The sequence below is a fragment of the Pleurodeles waltl genome, chromosome 5, assembly GCF_031143425.1.
Source record: "Pleurodeles waltl isolate 20211129_DDA chromosome 5, aPleWal1.hap1.20221129, whole genome shotgun sequence".
NCBI classification, from domain to species: Eukaryota; Metazoa; Chordata; class Amphibia; order Caudata; family Salamandridae; genus Pleurodeles; species Pleurodeles waltl.
The window spans coordinates 1,767,221,888-1,767,245,069 of NC_090444.1; the positions used below are offsets into that span (position 1 = coordinate 1,767,221,888).

The 23,182-nt window shown below is 45.7% G+C and overlaps 1 protein-coding gene across 2 annotated transcripts in view; it reads left to right on the plus strand.

Moving 5' to 3' along the window:
* The first annotated feature begins 1,676 nt into the window (after positions 1-1,676).
* Positions 1,677-23,182, plus strand: part of ENAH (ENAH actin regulator) — a 490,360-nt gene continuing 468,854 nt past the window's right edge. The window contains exon 1 of one of the 2 annotated variants that reach the window (XM_069236196.1): positions 1,677-1,928. In XM_069236196.1, the coding sequence (XP_069092297.1) occupies positions 1,924-1,928 (5 nt within the window). In that variant the 5' untranslated portion in view covers positions 1,677-1,923. The remainder of the gene's footprint in view (positions 1,929-23,182) is intronic. The other variant, XM_069236193.1, reaches the window with a different exon arrangement.

Sequence of the window (23,182 nt, forward strand, 5' to 3'; positions counted from 1 at the left end):
CTTTAAGTCCTTGGGAAAATCATTTGTAAATATATTGAAGAGAAATGGTCCAAGAATTGGTCCCCGAGGCACTCCAGGAAGAAAAGGGCGTACAGTTGAGCATTCCTCATGCATCTCCACATGGAAGATGCGTCCTTCCAGGTAGCTAATCAGCAGATTTACCAGGAAGCTGGGAAACTTTAGCTTAATAAGCTTGGAAATTAGTCCTCTGTGCCATATTAGGTTGAAAGCTTTGGCTATGTCCAGGAAGACAACTCCAGTTGATTTGTTGATGTTGAAGTATGTCTCCAGGGTGTCAGCCAGGACCTCTGCATTGTCTCTTTGCTGCTTGCCAGGTAAGTCTTTCCTAGTATCAGTGGGTTTGGTTCCTTTCTTCCAGTCAAGCGCTGTGTCATTCTCCAGAAAGAATTGTCTGAATCCTTTAAATGAGCTGTTGCTGCTTCCCATTTCTCACCTTAGTGCTGGCTTGTGTCTTCAGCAGTTTTGTCAACCTGTGTACTTCTTCAGCAGGTCAGGGGTGTGAAACTTCTGCCACTGTCTTTGTGCTCTATTCTTCTCTGCTACTGACTGCTTCATGCCTTAGCCACGGCCCACACTCCTTTTATTAGAACTCCGGCACACGCTGGACTGAACCAACAGGTTACACTTATGCAGGGGTCTAATATGACACCACCCTGCCATAAGACAGCGGTGGTATAGTACAATGTAGACAGACCACTGGAAACTGGGACTGTTCAGGGAAAAACAGGATGTATGGTCACCCTACAAAAAAGAGAGCAGATGAATATGTTTAATGATTGTTCAAGGGTACATAATTTGGCTAAATGGGAAGCTAAGGTTAAACTAGAAATAGTACCCAAAGACCTTTGAACGAGTTAATGGAAGAAAGTGTTCTCCCCAAGTACTTAAGGGGGGAGAGGGAGAGGGGTGCTTAATTAAGCCTTCTTTGGACGATAAGCAACGCCGGCGGCCATCTTGAAATGACCATACTTTTAGACATTTCGCACGAAGTTACATTTGAATTTTCGATGAGGCTTGCATGTAATCCACATTATTGTGTACTTAACAACCTGAATGTAACGCTGTTGATATTCATTTTGTTTTTAAGAAGTAATAAAAAAAATACTTGCCATCACAAAACACAGATAGAGTTCTTAAGTTCGCTTTAGGAACGCAATCTTTTCGTAGATTGCCTCAAACAAAAAAATATGTTCGTATCTGGGTAACTACTTCAACTCGCTCAACGTAATTGGATTACTTCAAGATGGCGGACGCGTGCGCTCCCGCCGAGCAAGGGCCGACTCCTTGCTCAAACAACCCCGCCCCCCAACTCCATCCTTCCAGCTACTTCGTGGACTTCACCCATCCCAATTCCCAACCCTATAGAAGTTGTGCGCGCCCTCGCCTGTCCCCAGACCTCCTGGCTGAGCGCGCCCACCCCCCCTGTGAACTTTGGGCGCTCGCCGCCGTCACCCCCGCCCCATCACTGTCAGCCAGCCCCCCCGGGGACCGTCCTCCTTCATCCCTTCAGCTGCGCGCGCCCCCGCTCCTCCTCTCCATCCCACGGTGCTGCGGGCGCGCCCCCGCCTCCCCATCCCTCGGTGAGCGCGCGCAGCCCCCTGCTGGCGACCGCTAACGGTATTTCTTTGGCTTCGCGGAGCCCGAGAGGGGAGAGAGAGCGCGTGAGCCGGTGGCAGCAGCAGGAGGAGGCCGCGAGAGCCCGAGGAGCGCGAGCCACCAGCCCGGCGGGACGCAGCCGCGCGCCGCTGCCCCGCACTCCGCCGCCCCCCGCGGCCGGTGAATGGCCCGGGCCCCCCGGGGCTGCCCCCGCCTGGTAGCTGCGCGGCGCCCGGTACCCCCGACACCCTGGGGAGGACTCCAGAGGACCCGCCGCCCCCGCCCGGACTCCCAGCAGCGGCCACGATGAGGTGAGCAGCGGCCGGTCACCAAGGAGATGCCGCGCTCCGCCGCTATATTTAGGCTCCCATTGAAAAAACGGCTTTATTCGTCGTTTTAGCGGTGTGTGCAGCAGGAGCCCCCGCCCCCGTGCAGGGAGCAATGCACGGGTTAATTTAACTTTTTATAACGAATCGCCCGCAGCCCCTGCCACTGGGGTTCTTATCCGTATTTACCTGTTTGAAGGACAAATGCAATAAAGGTGCGGTGGGTGTAAGTGCGAGTACATGCATTGGGGTCTGGGTGCTGGTAGTGTTTCTGGTTAATTTGGGGGGGGAGGGGGAGATCCTTACAGGCCGTCGTACCTTCAACATAAAGATATTGTGGACAAACGCAGGTGATGTTACCTACGCACCTGCCAAGCAGCCACCATACCCGATCACTTTGCCTTAGCTTTCCCTTAGGTTCATCCATGTACTGTCTTCTGACATTTTATTTCCCATATCTGTGCTGCAGGCTGTTCCTATATGTCCCAGCTTAGCGTTTCCACACGGGTGAAGAGTGTAGAAAGGGCTTTACCTACCACACAAGTAGTCAGAGTTCAGTATGTAATACGTAGGTTGATGAAACCAGTGGGGTGTGATTAAATAAGTGTCTCCGAAGCCCCAAGTGGGGCCCACGAATAGAACATTTAACTAGTGTCTGCATAAATACTGGTGGATTGACAGGGTGCCGTTACTTTAATTGATGATGGGAATTGAATTTATCAATTGAGCCAAAAAGTTGTGAGGTAGTGGCATTAATAATACTGTACTCTTCCTAGTACAGCATACAAATGCATGTGGCCAATCTTTCATATTTTTAAATATGATTTGGGTTTTCATTTGTCTTAAAATGGGACAAGAAGATAGCTCGGGTTTGGGAAACGTATCCAGACGCAGGGGTACTTGCTCAGTAAGGAGCTGCCCCCGTGGGACCAATAATGGGTCCATTAGTAATGGGGAGGTGGCTCATTGGAGGGGAGTGGGGCGGCACCCATCCACGCCCTCATTCTGTGCTCCCTAAGCATTGCACATATGCACACTCTTCAACCATTTCCCTTGGGGCTGGTGCAGCTCCACCAGCCGGGTAAGAAGATATTTCTTCTTACTGCAGAGAGCCGCCCCCTCACCTTTAATCGGCCTCCAAGTACAGTGAAACCACCATGAGCTCTCTTTGGTGTTATTATTAAACCGATCACTGAGAGCTGCGGTGGCTTGTGTGGGCACCTTCGATAGCCCGGTATTTTCGCTGCCTTGTCTGGTTTGTTGCATTGCAGCAGCTGCTGCTGTTTTTCACCTCTTTCCATTCGCAATCGATACGCACGAAGCAGAAAACCCCTTCATCGCCCAGGAAAACCCTCGCTAACCCCCCAGCCTTCCCCTGCAGGGCTGCGATAATGTGGTGGGTGGAGTTGGGGACTGAAATTCTGTTTTTCTCTCGTTATTTTGCGAGATGGGGGTTGAAACCTGGCACAGCATCGCTTCTGATTCACAGGGGATGTTCACATAACTGTTTTTTTATGAGCAAAACCTGCTCTTGGATTTTGGTGCAAGACTCCGTGAGGAATGTGCCCTGGGATCCTGCATGTTCTCCGGCTCTGCTGCTGCATTTGTGATTTGCCAACCTTACTGCAGGCCCCAGCCTTTCACGTGAAGCATATGGCCAAGTGGGACTGGGGGATGGTTACAGAAAATTGTACTTTACGCATTATGTTTTTTCATTTGCGCTTGGACTTGGGGCCATCCTTTTGTATGGAAGATTAATGGGCCACAGTTGGCAAGTCTTTTAGACTGTAACCCAATATACATATGTAAGATTCGCGGGATAGGCACTTTGCCTGGCGCACGTGACCTCACTATTGCTCAGTAACTAGCTTTAATCTTCCTTAAAGTTTGATGTTAGTCCAAGGGCAAATGTTGATGAGATGGCCTTGGTGCACAGGGAGCACAAACTCCGACTTAATTGGTCAGAATTCCCCTCTGTTTTGCTGCGCCGCGTGAAGTACGTTGAGTTCAAGGCTTATTTTTGATATTTTTTTAATCGTCGTTGTTACCAAAGTCAGCAATATGTTTATTATATTTTTCATTGCTCCTCATTTTGGTTAGCTGATCGGTCATGTCCAGCTTTATAGGGCCAGTTTTATTTTCTTTTATTTTTTAAGAAGTGGTTCCTAGATATGCGTCTTTTTAAGGTCCCTGGCACGCTGTTTGACAATTTAGAAGGTTATTTTTGGTTAACAAAGCTCACCAGCAGCAGCATTCGCATGTGGAGATCGTGACAAGCTCTCTCCTTGTTCTTTTAGCAGCTGTTTGGTGTCGCATGCCTTCTCCCACTCCCTGTCTGTGCTGGCTTGTTCACCAGCTGCTGAAGTACATGCAGCCCGTGGCTGTTAGTTCGAGCACTTTGCCTGGAGTTCTTTCTTTCAAAGCAACTCCTAATGTACATGTTTGAAGTTATTTTGATTTTAATGGCCGGTATATTGGAGTGTACTCGGGCTTTAAGTGGGCTGGGTCCATCCAAGTCTCAGACCCAGTAATGATTAAAAATGGACATTGAAACGGACCCTATAAGAAAGGGCCCTATGAACACGCCCTTAACTGTAATGCTAACAACACTAATTGACTTCTGAACAATGAATGTAAAAAAAGTCAAGGTAATCGACGTCAACAATTTAGGTCCTTGTTACTTTGTATGTTTTACTTGCCCTAAGAGTGACTAATTCCAGGATGTTGCTTTTTTTTTTTTTTTTTCTTCGTTGTGTAGCATATACATTTTGTGTAATGCATACTTAGAACCGCGTTACCTCCAAGTGAATGAAGGACCACACGTGAGTGCTCTGGGGCGATGTTGAAGGCAGTGCAAGTTTCTCGTGTGTCAGTGGGTTAAAAACATATTCAGAATTCTTGGTCATCCAATCCTTGGCGCCTCTGCCTAGCGCATATAGCAGTGATCACATACTCCAGTCCAATTGTAATTCTGTGCAAATGTGTGTTAAGGAGGTAGGCGCACAGTTGTCAAAATATTGACAAGGAGTAAGTAAAAGAGAATCTGGTTGCTCACAGGTGAATGGGTGCGTTGTGTTTGGCGGGGGTGTGTGAACTGAATGAGATGCGAGTAAGAGCATTCAGGAGAGAGTGAAAAGAGGGTGCTGAAGAGTTAAGATCTGAGATGTGCAGATGGATGCAAAATGGAAGGAAATATGTGCATACATTGAACAAAAACAGAGTGATTGAGACAGTCTGACAAACACTAGCCATTCCATAATCATAAGTAATATTGAATTTAAAGTCTCATAATTACAGAATTGAAACATTTTTAGTGTTATCAGGCTCTGAAAAAATAATTAATGTTAACAGACCTGCAGGTCTAGTGACTTCATTAATCTATTGACCTAACTAACCCATAAACTGGTCTCAAATTGTGTGACCCTAAGCAAATATTTTTTCAGTTGCCTTTTTTAATTATCTCATGTGAGAGTCCTTTCAAATGAGTTCAGCATCTCTGCTGTACAAAAATACTTGTTTGGTTTAATATGCTAAACCAGTGGTTCTCAACCTTCTGACTTCTGTGGACCCCTACTTTATCATTATTGGAGCCCAGGGACTTCCACTGACTCTTTATTGGAACCCGGGGACCCCCCTGCGAAGTCATTACTGAAAGGTGGGGGCCTAATCTATTAATATTATTTAGTTTTCAGAGCAGTCGCGGACCTCCTGAGGAGGTTTCACGGACCCCCAGGGGTCCCTGGACCACGGGTTGGGAACCACTGGGCGAAACTGTATTACTCCATGTGTAATAAAAATCAAACCCACATATAGGTTACATGTGACCCCTGACTTAACTCTTGGTTCACTGATAGCACTGTCATCAAAGCTGGGGCAGGAATGTTTTCCACTTCCATGCTTAAAAACTCACGTTTAATGAAAGCATGGTGTGGTAGTGCACTGTCATTAGACACCACATTTTTACATTAAAATGGCCATAAACTTTCACAAGAACGTACTTTTACTGGTAAAATGATATAGCATACAATCAATAGTGTGCAAATTGGGTTCCAGCAAAAAAGTATTTGCACATCACCGAATAATGTGGGCCTTTTTTTATCCTATTAAAATCTGTTTCCATTCCATTTCCTAATTACAAAACGTGCTTTCCCAACTATTGAAATATATATTTTCTCATATCTGTATAGATAATTTGCAAGTTATTTAAATGAGAGGACAGGAGATAACGCCCACTCCAAGATGGTGGACATGGACGCGGAGTAGCTTTGGCGTTTCGACAATATGCGATCCAGTGCTCTTGCGACTTGACCTACTAGGGAGACCTTCACTAAGCCCTCGTCGGGTCCTTGCTTGTTGCCCCTGGCCCCAACCGGAGAGAAGGGGTGCCCACGGAGCTGCTGCTGGGAGACCCTTGCGATTTCCCCCCTAGACGGCCAGTGCCCAATGCTGTTTTGCTGACCGAGGGAGGTGGAGCAGGAGCTGAGAGGTCTGCGTGAGTCTGGTTATTCGTAGGGACAGGTGCCCGGCGGTCATCTGCTGTAGGTGAGCTGGGGGACTGTGGCACTCCTCCTTTCTTGTCCTGCTGATCCAGTGAGTGCAACGTGATGGGGGGGGTCAGGAGGTGCCCGGTGGTGCCAACGTGCGTAGTAAAACCTTTGCATCGAAACCCTGGCCGAGCTTGACCTCCAACACCCCCCCCCCTTGCCGGCCGGCGAGATGGCCAGTAGCGCAACAGTGCACCAGTGAGGACGCCAGGCAGCAAGTTTTTATTTTTTTATTTTTTTCTTCAAGTGAGGAGTGTGAGATCACTGGCAGATGAGGAAACAAGTGTTGCATCAACTGTTGCATTAACTGTTGGGGGGGGGGTTGGTCCAGCGAGCATGAGGAGAGAATTGGATATGGTCAGACGAAAGGGGGAGGGGGGCCTCCCCCAAGACAGCTTCAAAATAAACAAAACTTTAGATGCCTTTCTACAAAAGGCTGTCGGTGCTATAGAAAAAGAGATTGAATTTTCCGAGTGCAGTTTATCTGTTTCAGCATAGTCAACTGCCATCTTCACCCCCCACCATCCTCACAGCCTACGACGCGTGTTCAGATGAAATGGGCTGCCCTAACAATCACTCACCATGATTCTCTACAGGAGACCTCTTTGGCAAGACTGGATGGGACAGAGCCTGCATTGGCATCACTGGGTCCTCTGATTGGCGCCGCAGACCACAAGATCCCCACAGAAAAAGGGAAAAGAAAGCAAGGCAATAGTTAATTAAAGAATAAGCGCATGTGTATCATGGGCCCCACCAGCTCTAGCTCTGAAAATGGGAGTGACAGGCTTGGAAAGCCACAAGAGAACCCTACTGTCTTGGACTCCCCCATGTTAGAGTATTTAATGGAGGAGTTCACCAAAAGACTACGCTCTATTGAAAGCCTCCTAAAGACTTTAGAAGAGGAACTGGGAGGGCTTACCCAGCCCTATATGCAAAACGGTGTGCTACAGGAGGTTGCTACCCCTCATCCCCAGCCCTGGAATGATCCTCTAACCTCGGTGATAAGACAGGGTCTCCTCGCATCTTGCAGGAGTCCCAATGAACTATGGGGTATGCTGTACACGTCTGCCAAGGAGGTCTCGATTGGTGGGCCGGATTGTATTCCCGTGGTTGTTTGCTGTAGCAATTTAGCCACCACTAATAGGGGGAACTCTGGTGCTAATCCAGCGACCAAGGCATCTAAGGAGACCACTGCTCGTATGCCTCGGATAAGTGAGCCCCTTGGCGATGGAACTGGAGTCGGTGAGACTTAGATCTATCTCCCATGGGGCTCAGTTAGGGGTTTTACACCTCCCGCCACCACAGAGACAGATGCCTGGAGGTCTAGAGTCGGTAGCCTAAAAGCAGAGTCAGTGGAAAACTCGACCCTTGAGGGTCCTACATAGGCTACTTCACAAGTCAGGATGATATGCCAGTTACTGTTATTAGCTGGAAAGTAGCAGGTCTTGAAACCAAAATGTGCATTCCAGATTGGGGCTTCTTTATAGATGAACATAAGATCTGCCTGTTTCAAGAAACATGTGGAGCCCAAGCACAAACCTGGTTTCGAGAGTATTTGGGTTCCAGCAAGTAGGGTGTCCCCTGGAAGACATACGGGGGGCTTACTTACATGGATCAGCACTTCTCTTAACTGTCAGGTAACTGGATATGGGCTGTCCTGATCTACAAGGCCTGTTATTGACTACTCGGAGACCAACCCTTACTTTAAACATCTATAGCAGGAGTGTGGATAACAGCCGGGAATGCAATGTTATAACTGTTTCAGATAATATTCTAGCCAGTAGATATGATGCCCATTACAGTCAAATTGCAGAGGACTTCAGTGTTACTTTTTGAGCCCTACACATTGACTCAGAAGCTTTTATCAAGATGGAAATATTTTTTTGGGTATCCCGCAATTAGTTAAGAAAAAATGGTCATAGACTGAGCAGGGTGACTTATCAAATTGTCGACATTACACTTGCATATGGTCTTCGCGCATGCAATGGGCGCTCCCGCTCAGATGTTAATCCTTCCCACACCTTCAGACGAGGAGCATATAGGAGCCATATTGATTACTTTTTACTAGATGTCTGCTAGTGGGGGCATATGGTGGTAAAGGAACATGAAGAGAGCAACCATGACCCACTGATTCTATCTACCAGGGGTCTGTTGCTTATAATAGGGGCCCTTGCCTCTAGGGATCTCGATCAAGATCTCACTGTGACAAATAATACATGGAACGTCAAGTGGGAAACCATCAATTCCTCACCGTGCACAATTTCAACTATAACCTGTTGGCTGACCAAATGGAACATATGCTTCCTTCTGGTGAGAATGAAAGAAGGCTCCTGGCTGATCACTTGGAATTATTGAACTCTTTAAGAGAATTTTTCATCAAAGAGGCTGCTGGCAAAAAGAGAACTGAGTGTAGCTATAGATGGTACAACCGGTCATGCAGAAAAGCTAAGTACAAGCTTTTGAGGGACCTGAGAAGGGGGATAAGAGAGCCAATAAAACAATAAAGGGAGAACTACAGGCTGGAGTTATCCAAGGCACAAAGAAGCTGGGAAGAGAAGCATTGGCTTGCTCTCCTAGAGGCTGTGAGAACCAAAGTGCCTCCAAGTTTTGGAAGTTTGTGTCTCATGACAGCAGCGACTCCCGGCCCCTGCCTGGTACATCTATTCTCCCTGTAGTATGGACAAAACATTTTAGCTCACTTTACTCTGGGAGTGACGAGCCAAATTATATGGAGCGGATCCTCAATAGGGAAATCAATGTACCCTCAATTAAATTTTCTTTAGCCGAGACGAAGATGGCAGTAGCATCCCTCAATTAGGGCAAGGCCCCGGAACTTGACAGAATACCAGTTGACCTTTACAAATCAAACCTCGATATCTGGAGTCCTTACCTAAACAAGGTTTGTAATGCAGTGGTCGAAGATGCACCTATCCCCTGTACATGGAGGGGAGCAGAGATAGCCCCTCTCTTCAAGAGGGGCAGTCCCTGCGATCCCTCCAGTCATCAGCCAATAAGTCTGTTTGATAACTTCCCAAAACTTTGCAAAGCAGGTTTTGTTTCATCTAGAGGAATGGATTAATGAGAGCTAGGCTATTTCTGATTTGCAGGCTTCAGGCACGCGGTCAGCACAAGTGCTGAGATTTTTGGCACTTAGATGGAGGACTGTAGAAATTGGTGGAGGAAACATACATGTAGCCTTCATCGATCTCCCTGGGGCCTTCGACTTAGTACCCAGATATAAACTATGGCTGAAACTGAACAACATGGGACTTCCCAGAGGTCTCCTGAATCTTATTGTTTGAGTCCATGAAGGTACTGCTGCCTGAATCAGAAATGGAAAGGACGGCAAATTAACTGATCCAGTTAAAATCGGGAGTGGAGTGAGGCAAGGCTGTGTTCTTGCCCCTACCCTCTTCCTTGATAGATAGATAGATCTCTATATCAGCTGTATCGAGTACCTGAATAGCTATCAATGATTCACCACAGTTGGCCAGTCAGAAAATACTAGGGTTGTTCTACACAGATGACACCATCATTATGGCACAATTACCCACTGGACTGCAAAATTTGGTTGACCCAATTCTGCTTATTTTGCAGAGACTTCGGTCTGGAGGTGAACGTCAGGAAAACAAAGTTCATGATCTGTAGCTTGGGAAAGAAGAAAGTGAAAGCTAGTATATCAATGAACTCTATCCCATTGGAGAGGGTCAACGTGGATTCAGGAAGGTGGGACGCACACCTCAGCAAAGGTGTGCACATTATATTCCATTATCTACAGCTTTGGCCGTAAAGCCAAAGCTGTTGTCAATTCTCCCCCCACCCCCCAATTTAACCCCACTGTAGAAATATATAAAGCTCAAATTAGGGGACCTGCTCTGTATGGAGCAGAATTATGAGGCTCTTACAGACAGCAGGATGCTTTACAAATTAAAGAAAATAATTTTAGCAGACATATAGCCGGGAAGGGCACCCCGATGATTCCCCTTAGACTAGATCTTGGGATGAACAGTATCAAAGATGTTGCAGGTTTGAGGCCCCCCTTCTACTGGATCCGCCTTTGGAGGACAGAGGGATTGGAGCCCTTTTGGGAAGCAGTTAGAGACTTACTAAAGAACCAAGGTAGCTGGAAGAAGGTCAGCTGGATGAGGGAAATTAAATCTGTCTGGGATGAATTGGGTTTCCCCCATTTTTGGGAGAGGCCCGGCTCTATCCCAGCTAACGCCTCTACGTTAATCAAACAGAGGTATTGGGGATGGTTAACAAGCAGATCCTCCATAGTAATGGGGTGGGACGTCTAACGACAGATGTCCTGCATGTTAAGCAGGAGCCATGTTCCGAGCAATTATTTGACCTCCCAATACCATCCCATGCTCGTTCCCTACTTCTCCAGCTCAGATATGGTACCCTACCTGTTAATGCTCTTCCTGCTCGAAGGGCATCGAACAGCCAGAGGCCAATATATGCAAAATGTGCAAACTGTATGTGGAGTCACCCGAACACCTACTGTTCTGCCCTTCATACAAAACTCCCAGGGAAAAATGGATCATGCCTCTTGGCAATACCCTGTTCTTCTACGACCGTGCTAACGCTTATAGAATCTGTAAATATGACTCCTCCACTTTAGTAGTAAGTGCAAATTTTTAACAGCAGCCTGGTCTATTTGCCACAGGGCTACTATAGCTTTGGGCTATAGTACTTAGCTTGCAATGCTTAAGCAAAGAGCCTTTTAGCTGTGCGGCTCTGGTAGGGTTTTGGGACCGGATTTCAGGTCATGAATGGTAAAATCTACCCTTTACCTCTGCTATACTACTATTGCTTATGTAAAGGTCTGCTCCTGTAGCCTCCTATCTGGCCCCATTATAGTCTGTCAGGAATGGTCCTAAATGATCCATTGGATCACAATCTTTTTTTTCTTATCGCCCATGTTCTTGTGTGCTATTGCACTGTGCAGTTTATAGTTAGTCCTTCTGTACTTAACAGGTGTGAACTCCAGCCCAATTTAAAGCTGCTGTTTGCAGTGTGTTCTCCCCACTGTATTCTTGTAGGTGTTAGTCTTACTCTACCCCGAAGCTGCTAGCCGCATCAAGAGGCCAGCACACATCTTTTGCTACGCTCGCTGCATGTATTTTAATGTTTTTCTTGTGTGTAAGCCATGTGTCCTTTGAATACAACGTCCTGCTCCTCGTACATATTGCCATTATGCCCCTGCCGAAAGCAGGACCCCTCTGTCAAAGATGTAATTTAGGTTCTTGTGAAATTGCACTAATACACCATCTAAATTTTAATATTTTAGACTGTCGGATTACCTGTTTTTACCCTGTTGATTGTACCACTTGGGTAAAACTGAATTTACATCTATTCATTTCGAACTGCCAGCTTTATAACATTTGATATCATTTTAATTCTGTGATGCTGATTCTTGAGTTCTCTTGGCACCCAAATGCAAAACCCTGCATTTTTTTTGATTGTTCTACAGATCTGTACCTATGGAATTGGATTTGTATTAAGTGTTGCTCTAAGTTGATTTGTTCTAGTATTTACACGCTTAGTGGCAATGGTCTGCCAAAAGCAGGACCATTGTTTTTCTTTTCTTCAAAGCAGACCATTCAACTTGCTCAGAAACCATATTCCTGCTCTTTTTGTAAAACAATTTGTTGATATATTAATTTGCTGGTATTTTAGTGTTTTAATATTGATCAGTAATTGTAGAGCTTTTATTTCTCGAATTTGTGTGGGTTTTTTTTTTTGGGGGGGGGGGGCTTATTTTTTTTTATTTCAATTTCGGATTATCATATTGCTATCCCCCTGCTAAAGAATGTGCATAGTTTGTTTAATGGACCATGGTGGATTATTGAAGGTCTCTGGATTATGACCGGCCCTTTTTAATCCCAGTTGTTGAGGCATTTGAGAGCTATCTTGTGCAAATCTCATTTTAAGTAAGCGTGATGTTCTGTTAAAAAAAAAAAAAAAGACAATGATTTTTTTTTCCCCCTTTTTGTTTTTTTGTAAACATGACCTAAGGTCGAAATAAAGTATGATTTGACTTTGATTACAAATGTTGTGTGTTAAGAAAAGAAAAAAATAACCTGCCTTTAATTTCACATTCCCTGTACCCCCAGCACGATTGCTGTTGGCATTTGTCCCATTGCCAATGTTCTTTCTTCTAGTGTGATATCGGATTCCTCAGTACTGTAGTGTGGAAAGGACTTGCCTGTCCAGTATATCAGCTAGTGGCAGTGCATGCGGTACCAGAACATGCTACGTGTTAACTACTCGCAGTACCGCGGGGAGGACTTGGTTCGGCCCGTTTTTGAGTAGATGTATCCCAGAACGGACGGACATGGGAACAGTATTTACAGCTGGCGAATAGTAATTGTATTTTTCGGTAGCGGCGTTGAGGTCACCTAAGAGCCGGTGAGATGGGGGCGGTATGAGCAGAGCCGTGTTGGCTGGAGATTTTGTCAGGAGTGTTACTACACTGCCCTATCGCGTCACGTCTCCCGCTTGTGATCTCTGTCGGGGGACAGTCGAGTGACAATGATTCCTTCTGAAAACTGCAGCGTTTTCCGTCTCGGGGTCGGGCAAATCTTGGCCACGACAAAGCCCGGGAGCCTGTAACTTTGCGTGGCTGATGCCTTCTGGTCCATCATGCTGTAACTGTACAGTTACAATTTCTTAACCATCCCATTATGCAGGTCTGACTTGCTGTCCTCTGATATTCAGAAACACGCCAGACCCACAAAGCTAACGATTCATCGGTGTTTATTCGTTGTGCTATAGTGCAACAAAAGGCTAGATCAGAAATAGACCTTGCTGGTGCCGTCACCCGTCTCTCAGTGTGTGCTGGGTCTCTTGGGTTGCGCAGCTTTTACAGGGAAGCCGCATTGTAGCTCAAAACCAATCTGTGAATGGAGCCAGTCTTTACTATCCTGCCGCCAGGGAGTGACCTACAAATATAGCACCGGCACTGCAGCCTGGCTGCACGGAGCATTACAGCATGCCTGCGCTGGTGAGTCATGAGTCATGAGGTGTAATGGCCATGGGACTCTGAGCATGTGACAGTTGTTCGAGCCCGCTAATGCTTCTCAGTTATTTCATTCAGGCCCGGCGCCTGCTCTGTAAACGGGGACTGCGAGGCACCTGGCATGGTGCAGGGCTCTAACCCTTGGGTGGGCGAAATCTGTGCCCTAAACTAGGTGTGTTTAAGTCCAGATTCATTGTTTTGAAACATGTTCCAGATTTCCTTCAAATTCAGCGCCAAATTAGGAGAAACGCCAATCTGCCTTTTTTTTTTTTTCTGAGACCTAAAAGGCAGTTATTTATGCACCATGTTATTCCTGCTATGAGCCACACGCTGGAGTGCAATGCTCGGCACTTTCAGCGTCCCATCGCAATGACTTTCTGTTGCGCAGTGTTCCATACCAGCCTTCAGCAGTTTCTATACATTGTAAACAAGATGTGTGCTGGCATTTAGATTAATGGTGCTCTGCATACGGCCCAAAAGCTGGTGGTGGAGTTTAGATCTTCCTTGCTGGATTCAAACTTGTGACCAGCAGATGTTAGCTTCTGGCATGGAGTTGATCCCTCGTTTTAAAATGAAGTGCAGAAAACTGAGTTGTCCAAACAAATTTAAAACTAAGAACTGCAAAGCACCGAATTTTATAAGACAATGTTCAAGACTTGATAGATCTATCTGAAGTACGCCCGTGCATCCTGACGTGTTCATCATGAGCATTGATAAAACTGTATTCAGTCAGTGGTTTGTACCTCGGCGTCCACATCATACTAACTTACGCCTGTTACCAGTGTAGTGGAATGTGTGCAGGGTGCTACGGAGTGCCGGAAAGGCAGCGAGCTGGTGTGATGCAACCCACTCCGATTTATTGACGTGCAGAAGACACGAGTATGGATGTCTTCTTCTTTTTTTTCTTAATAGTCTTTTCATATTTGGCAGAGTTTGGCAGAGTGGCTGCATGGCCTGCCGGAGCCTACAGAGCAGTGCTCCCTGTACAATCTTGGGGCCACACTCGCAGGCCACTGTACTCCACTGTGCTAGCGAGACAATGACCGGAAACCAGGTATTCTCCCTGCTAATAAGGTATATTGTGCATGGAGAAATATCTACTTCCCATGAAACTTTCTTGTTGTTCTGTGGACTGTTATCGGAGATGGGTCTGCGAAGGAGCCTTGTGAAGTTAGGTCTTCTTTTCCTAAGGCCTTTCGCTTTACTTCTCTGATCGCCATGCCTTTAAATCCTCCCCCGACCGGTCTGTGTTAAGCACATGCCTATAAGCAAGTGAGACAAAGTGCTTGTTCAAAACAGTAGAGATCGTGACGCCACAGACATGCTGAGCCAATTAGACGTAACACCCTGCTTAACTCCACCAAAAGACGAATATGCTATAAAGTTGGGCATGGCTGTGCTTACAGCAGTTTGTTTCGCGCCAGTAAACCACATTCTAACATCCAACAAAACACATGGGACTGGACTCCTAATATGCACCAAGAGAGCCGGTATTCGCCATGTTGTTGGCTGGGACTGTACCCAGTAGCACTGTTCAGCAATACACACGCTCGCTCTCTCGCTTTGTCTCCTCCTCTATACTCTTCTCCCAAGGTTAAACCCAGTAATCGCTCTAGGATTGTTTTGCTTACTCATTTTTAATGACTAAAACCACTGCTGCCGTTAAGCAGAGAGAAAGAACAACCAAAGGCTGTGAATGTTTAACCAACTTGGTAGCCAGTAACTTTTTTTTTTCCTTGTGTAGCTCTTTATGCGACTGACTGCAGCTTCTCCATGCCGAAAAGCGCACACTTTATTGATCTCTATTTGCTATCCATAGGTAGGCGGGGTGCAAACCCCAGACAGTCTGTTAGCGTTTTGTGATCCAGTCATTCCTAAAACTGTATTGTGCCCGCTGACTAAAGTGAATGTTGAGCATTGAGGGCCATCGCAGGATAGCAGTAAGTGGCCATGCTGGATGGTTACTAATAGTGTTTTATTCAGTGAGTGGTGCAAGTATGTTTTGAATGATTGAGTCACATCGGCCAGGACAGCCTTCGGTAGAGTTCTATGGGTAACCCATTGGGGCCTGAGCCCTTTACTGTTTGCATTTGTTCCATTGTCGGTGTTATTTCTTCCACTGTGATATCGGATTCTAGGGCCTTCTTCTGGTCGTCTTAGGCATTGTACAGCGCAGGCTTTAATAAACCCCAACACTTCTCAGTGGGGGCTATGGGTATCGTGCTGTAGAATGCCTCGTATAGTCGGCAAATACTGCTGCCACTCCCTTCTATTTGTTACTGTGTCCCTCCGTGTCAAGGGTGATTTCCCGCACGAATCGACCCTCCTTTTTCTTTGCTCCCTGTCCAGGCCAAAAATTTGCCGGCCTTATCTCTTGCCTTATAGATGTGTTTTTCTCTGGCAATGAAGACTGTTTTTACCTCATTTCGGGTTATCAAGCAATAATATCCTCTCATTAAATCTAGATCTCTCGACAGCTGTGACGCAGGTCTTGTCACATATTCCCTATCGCTTTGCATTCTTTACTTCTCTAGATTGAGAATCTTTTTCAAACGCTCTCTTCTATCCCTGACTTTCCCAGCTATGATCTTCACCCGAATTGCGGCTTTCTATGCTTCCCCCTCTGTGTCCTTACTCTGTACGTTCCCTTAATTTTCTTTAAGTAGAGTTTGGACGCTTTTTTTTTTTTAATTGATCAGTGTCGCCATCCTTCAGTCCAGCACCTGTTGGGTCTCCCCATGCACAAGCGACCTCTAGCCGGGAGTGGTCACTCAGGCTTCCAGCTAGATATCTTGCCTCTGGGAAGTTTGACACAGCGTCTCAGGTCATGGAAAAAGGAATCCAACCTGGATTGCATGTCGTAGGCATGTGAGTGAAAAGAGTACGTTCATTGCGGTCCCCTTATCTTCCTCCATATATCACACATTCCCATCGCTTGTACAAAGCTTTTCAGTTTCCCTTTTGTGGAGTCTCCCTCAGTTCTCGCGCTCATTCTAAGTGAGTGAACCTTAGGTGGGGAGAGGGGGCAGTGCTTCGCATGTCGCGGTCCCCCTTCTTGCTGGGTTGGTGTGTCTGTACTAGTCTTGTCTAGTCCCAGTCATTGGTGTAAGTGTCGGTAGCTGTTATTCCTCCGTGTCTGTTCCATTACGCTCCGGACCTCTGCTCCCTGTATCCACCGCCAGTGTTCTCCATTGATTATTATTCAGTGCCGTGCTGCTTTTCTGTAAAGTACAAACATTGTTTCTTGGATGGTGCAGCATTCAGTTATGACGAACCTCGACTGTTAATGAATTATTGGTCCATTCACCTGAAGAAAGAACAGAAGGATGCTTGTGTGTTCTGGTCCCTTCTCCTTTCTTTGGTGTTTGTGCTGAAGTTCAGCACGTGGTTTGGAGGTGATTGCAAGGTTCTGCAAATGCTTCCATTGCTGGTGACGACGTGTGTGAACAGGGACATGGCAGTAAGTTGGACTTCTTGCCTCATACGTTAGTATAGTACACTTTGTCATAGTAATTCTTTCAACGTGGATGGGATATGATGGCAGATTCTACTCTTTTTATCTATAGCAGAAGATGCTTCATTTACAGCCATTCTGATAAGAGATACTGAGGCTTCTGGGACTTGCATAACCCTCCAGTTCCCTGTGTAAGAAGAGCCATGTAAGAATTATTCAGGCTGCCTATACGGTTTAAAGCTAATTCAATGCAAGGAGTTCATGCTTTCAAATATCTTGCTGCATTTCTTCCTGTGCTAAACTATCATGTATAGTGGGAAACGAGAGGAGATGCAATTGGGGGCAGAGCAGGGAGACCATGGCATTTGCAATGAAGCCACGCCTGTGGAATAGAGTAATATGCGTTCTTTCGATGTCAGGGTTGCTTCGGGCCTTTTCCAATGTCGACATAAAGGAACACTTTTGTAAAACTTGAAGCCATTTGATGCAACAGCAGTATTAAGCATTTTATGGTTTTAATTGCCATTTGTGATGTCGTAGTGCACCATTAAAACAAATTGCATTAAAATGAATTGGACTGACACTAAAAGATGAGGAGGAAAGGGACATTTGCAGGAATGAAGGGGCAGCTTAAGGTAGAGCTAGGACGATAAGTAAGAGTGTATAGGAATGAGGAGGAAGACACATTTTGGACATTACTAGCCTACGATTTGACTTCCCTTCATGGTCTTTTTTCAATTTCCTGATGTGGCTATTAATGTGATGCTCTCCACTGCCGCTGTGGTTAGCTCAATGTTTCCTAAATGTTGTTAGTATGCAAATGCACTTGTGTATATATTCTGAGTAATTCATGGAGTTTTCATGCTCACAGTTCACTGGTTCTGAGTACTTCACAAAAACCATAAGGTAAAAATTGTTGCCTTTGTAATTTTTTTATTTTATCATACTACATTATGTCGAAATATCTATGCATCAATCAGTATTGATCGTGGTCTCTTTCTAGTTGTGATTGAGCTGTTTCCATCTTTGAACTTTCTTTCTATGGTTTGTGCAATTTTGCTGTTGGTGGTTTTTAATATACTGACTTCGTTTTGTGTGAAAAATAGCACCGAGTTGATTTACTGTAAAAATAAAAACCACTGACAATCAAAACTCTGGTATCGTGATTGCCAAACCTTCCGAGGTGGCTCAGGTGAGTGGGTGTGGGTCACCGTTTACATTTTAATCACGGCGCACTGACGCTCCAGAAAAGCACGCGGGGGTGTGACTGGTGAATAAATCACTGGTAGTATATTAGGATGCGGACCTAACGGGTGTGGCTTGACGCCGTAAGCCTTGTTCATGGGTAGGAGCGATTTTAAACTTCGTTACTAGAAACAAAGTGCATTAATAGAAGTTGGAAACATACTGTGTATCGTGTGTTTTATTTTTTACCGCCTCCTTATATAATCGTGAATTGTACATTCTTTTAAAAACATGACACATTTAACCCGAGTTCATCAAACATATAATACATTTTAATATAATCTTGCCCCAGTGGACTATCTTTTGCAAATGTATTAAACTGCATTCCCTTAGATCAGTGGTTCCCAACCTCTTGACTTTTGTGGACCCCCACTTTATCATCACTGGATACCAGGGACCCCCCACTGAATCATTATTGGAATCTGAGGCCCCCCCACTTAGTCCCTTCTGAAAGCTTGGGGCCTAATCTGTTAATATTATTTAATTTTCTAAGCAGCTGAGGACCCCCTGAGGAAGTTTTACGGACCCCCAGGGGTCCGCAGACCACAGGTTGAGAACCACTGCCTTAGATATTTGATACCTGGGCTTGTATAAGTGATAGGGTGCGCTGCCTTTGTTTGCAACACAACGGATTTAAACATGTGCGCTGGGTGCGGACAGTGACAGTGTGCCCTTTCCCAATATATATGCTGCCCCAGGGCAGTTGCAGACTTGCTCTGTCGTGGGGTCATCACATTTGGTGAAATACGGAGCAGCTGCATAAAAGCCGGTCTGTGTTTCACAGTGCAGGTGGCAACCCAACTGCACCTTGAAGATGAGCAAGAGAGATCGCTTTGCAGGCAGTTGCAGTGTGCGACTGAACCTTTTTTGTGAGATTTCTTGAGGTGTGGTGTGGGGTTTCGGGGTCCATGAGATCCCCTTTCACCTCACAAGAGGGTTGCCCTGTAGGGGACTGTTTTTGTTGTGCACTGTCAGTGTGCCTCCTTTGGGTATGTTTGCCTCTGAGCCTGTGTCCATAATACCGCGCAAGATCAGAAAGTGATTTCCAGATTTGCATGGGGCCATGCCTCCATACAAATGAGGGAGCACTCTCTGAAGATAGCGCTGATGCGAAGTGTGCACCTGCCCTGTCAGTATTATAGAAGGGGTTGCACAAGTGTGCGTGCCCCATGATGATACTATACATTTCATAGTCTGGGTCACTGGATTTATGTGGTTGTGCATCCACAGTGATTTCACATAATTATAGATTTGCCGCAGTTCGCACATAATCCATCGTCTGCTGCAGATTTTAGCAAAAAAAATAAAAAATAATTCCAGCACAAACGGTTAGAAAGTTGCTAAAAATACAGTGACACATGTTGCAGCTGAATGGAAGGCCCTTTAGCAATGCTGGACTGGTCAACTTTCTGATGCATTTTGCTATATTTGGTTGTTAAATGGGTACTAATGAGGTGCAGCCAACATCCTGACGGTGTCGGCAAGTAAAAATATGAGGAAGTAATGCTTTTACAAAATGTCGCATTATGCCGCATAATTTGCCTTTTTCTTGCTGCATAATTTACTCGACCCTGTTGCATAATTTGAGCCTCTCTTGCTGCTTAATTTCAGTGGCACTGTCCATAGTATATACAAACCATGATGTTTATTTAACTTCTTTCAAATAATGAGATCTAGGGCACCACTACGTTTTGAAGTTTTCAACTTTAATTTAAAAAAAAAAATTCAGGCTGTAAAACCATAATAAAAACAAATAGAAGTTCCCCTAGAGGTCCCAATAATGACATACATATCTTGCATTTTATCTCATCATGGTAGGTGGACTGCTAATTCGTCATTTATATGGAGGCCAAATGTTTTGTAAGTTTCAATGTAAGGTACCATGATGCCAGTTCACCTAGCTCCAGATACCTCTGTCATTCTCTAGGGTGTTTCTACTTTTTCTACAACAGCAAGGGACATTTTAGTCCATTCTCCCTGATGAATGTTTTGAAGTGCTGTGCCACTGGGTATTTTGGATCTTTATATCTACTGGCACAGATGCTAGGTGATCAAATGTTGTACTACCTCTAGTCAACAGAGACATTCAGTACAGCAGACCGTGTAATCTGTTTTGGAAGTATTGTACTTCTGTACGATGTAACGTTTTTGACTAACTTGTACTGCATATTAAATTTTTGGTTGCTTTATGTGCAGTCCTTACACTTTATACACTGTTTCAATAAAAAACAAACCTGTAGTTCTGCTTCAGCCATATCATGTTAATTATCTTGGGTAAAATGACTTCCAGCTAATATCTGGATCTGGGCCAATCAGATTAGTTGTTTCATTAAAAAGAATAGGGATCATCTGTGAAATGATAGACATTCCTGTCCCTTTCATTTTAGAGACATGTGGTGATTATTCTGATTTTGTCTCCATCTTTGTGTAGCCTCTTTTTTACTGAAAGTGTCATTGGATGTCTTGATTTGTTTATCCAGAAGGTCATCTTTTGTTACCGTTGTAATATTTTCTGCTGCATTATGCAGTATTTTGTGGGTATTTGCCTCTTGCTCCAAAGAAGTTTAGCGTCTGATTGTGCCGCAATACATTTCTCTTCAGAATTACAATTGCGTTTTATTCTTATTACCTTCCCCCATACAGTATGTGTCACTTCACTTGTTGGGGATGACTGCTTAGAGCATGTACTACTATGTTCCCCTTTGTGTGTTTCCTGAATAATAAGGCCTCTAACCTCCCTCCTTTTACCTCTAATCTTGTATCAAGAAAATCAACTGAAATTTGTATTTCTTTGCGAACATAAGATTTCGACAATCAGTCAGCTTGATAAAGTCCATCACTTTTTCTCTGGGATCATTTCAACTAACTAGTAAGTATTCAACATAGCGTCCCCATGGGATATCTGTTCGATAGTTTTTCAAGCTCGGGTTGGGTTCAAGTTTCTCCACAAACCCATCAATCAGTTGATGTAGCAGGGGGTGAAACAGATGCCCATGGCAGTCCCTTGCATATGCTTGTACATGCAGTCATTAAACAAGACATTTTCATATAAACAAAACTTAATCATCTCCAGCAACCTTAAGTTATGCTCAAGCCGATTTAGGGCTTGGCCTTCAAAAAATGCTTACAATCCATCTTTGTTGGATACTGATACATAGAGATTGAATGTCTGTTACCAGAATATATTTCTCATCCCACATAACGCCTCCAACTCTTGAAGTACAGATGGCACACTCATTCAAAATTAATCTAAAACTTCTGATGGATACAACTACCTGTGGATTCCTCACCTATTGAATTCTCCCCTTGCCCAGCATTCAACGGAAAACTTCTTACTAGCTTCCGCACGTCGACGAGGACGTCACAATTGCCCACGCAATGCCGTATGACGTCATACAGGCAATAAGAGGTCCTCGCCGATGTCCGTTCCCTTTTTTCCGTGCCATTCTAACGACGGGTATTCTTCAAGGGAGTTATTGTTGCTACTCTGCGTAGTTAGTTATTGTTACTGTTTCTTTCTTTGAGAAAGAAAGAATGTCTCAAAGTCTGGTTTTAAGCCCTGCAATGAGTGCGGAGGCAAAATGTTAGTGACGGACCCACATACAGACTGTTTGTGGTGTCTCGGCTCTGACCACGACGTTGACAAATGTGACTCTTGTCAACGGATGAATCCGAAGGCGTTAAAGGAGTGAGAAGCAAAGCTCTTTTTGGCGAAGTCCAAGAAAAAAGAAAAGCGGCATCGACGCAAGTCATCCTCTCCGAAGTCCCATCGGTGTCATCGTGACTCCCGGCGTCATCATGAATCTCCGCGCCGGTCGAGTAGGGAGAGATCGCGTTCGAGGTCTCCTTCAGCTCGACGCCGAAAAACATGGAAAGTTAGCCCCACCATCTCTCCACAGCCGCAGACGCCTCTTGCTTCACCAGCTTCGCCGACCTCACCTGTGAATCCACCGTCGGTGTTTGAGGTTCCGCAGCGTCAGGAGTTCTCACCAGCTTCGCCGATGTCACCTCGAGCCCAGGCCCCTCAGTATCCGTCTTTCCCGGCCCCAGGAGCCGACAGTTCCGCATTTTTGAATGCGATGTTTACTATCTTTCAGCAGATGGCTCCAGGTGGTGGACCGGCTGGTCTTTCAGGCCCCTTGTCCTTCAACATGGGTGCTCCGGCTCCGTTACGACCGGCACCTTTCATGCCCTTCCTTCCTGTGGGAAGTGTTAGCTCGGCGCCGGCTCCTATGACGTCTGCTTCACAGCTGGTGACTCCGAGTAGATCTGCGGGTCCGGCGCCGGAGCTTTCTTCTGTCAGTCCTCTGCCTCATACGGCACCGAAGAAGTCCACGGCGCTGAGGGATCCGGCGTCAGGCTTTGATGTCTGCTGAAGCCATGTCGACGCCTAGAATTGAGGCCAGGTTGCATTCGAGGAGGCTTGCTCTTCGCCTTCTTGAGGAGCAGGAATATCAGAAGCAGGCATTGGAGGAAGGAGAGATGGAGGAACCTCTGGGGGACCTCCATGGTTTAGATACAGCTAGTGGTTTGGATACCTCTCCAGAATGGGACTTAACATCGCCTGGAGAGTATACAGAGGAGGCTGCTTCATTCCACTCTGTTATAAAGAAAGCAGCTGTTTTTTTTTTGGACCTTCCTTTACCGGTGTCTGAGCCTAAGCCTAATATTTTAACAGAAGTATTACATCCGGCTTCAGCGGTTGCAGAGACACTTCTGCCTTTTTAATGAGGCGCTGTTAGATCCAATCCTGGAAATATGGAAGAAGCCGGTGTCCTCTTCGGCAGTTAATAGATTGGTGGCTCGCAGATATCGAGTGGCTCCTGCGGACCCAGGCTTTCTGTCCAGGCACCCAACCCCTGAGAGCCTGATGGTTCAGGCTTCATGTTCATCCCGGTCTGCCCCAGGTTCTTTTCCGGGTGTGCCTTCAGACAGACTCAAAGAAGATGGAGCATTCTTCCAAAAAGGCTTT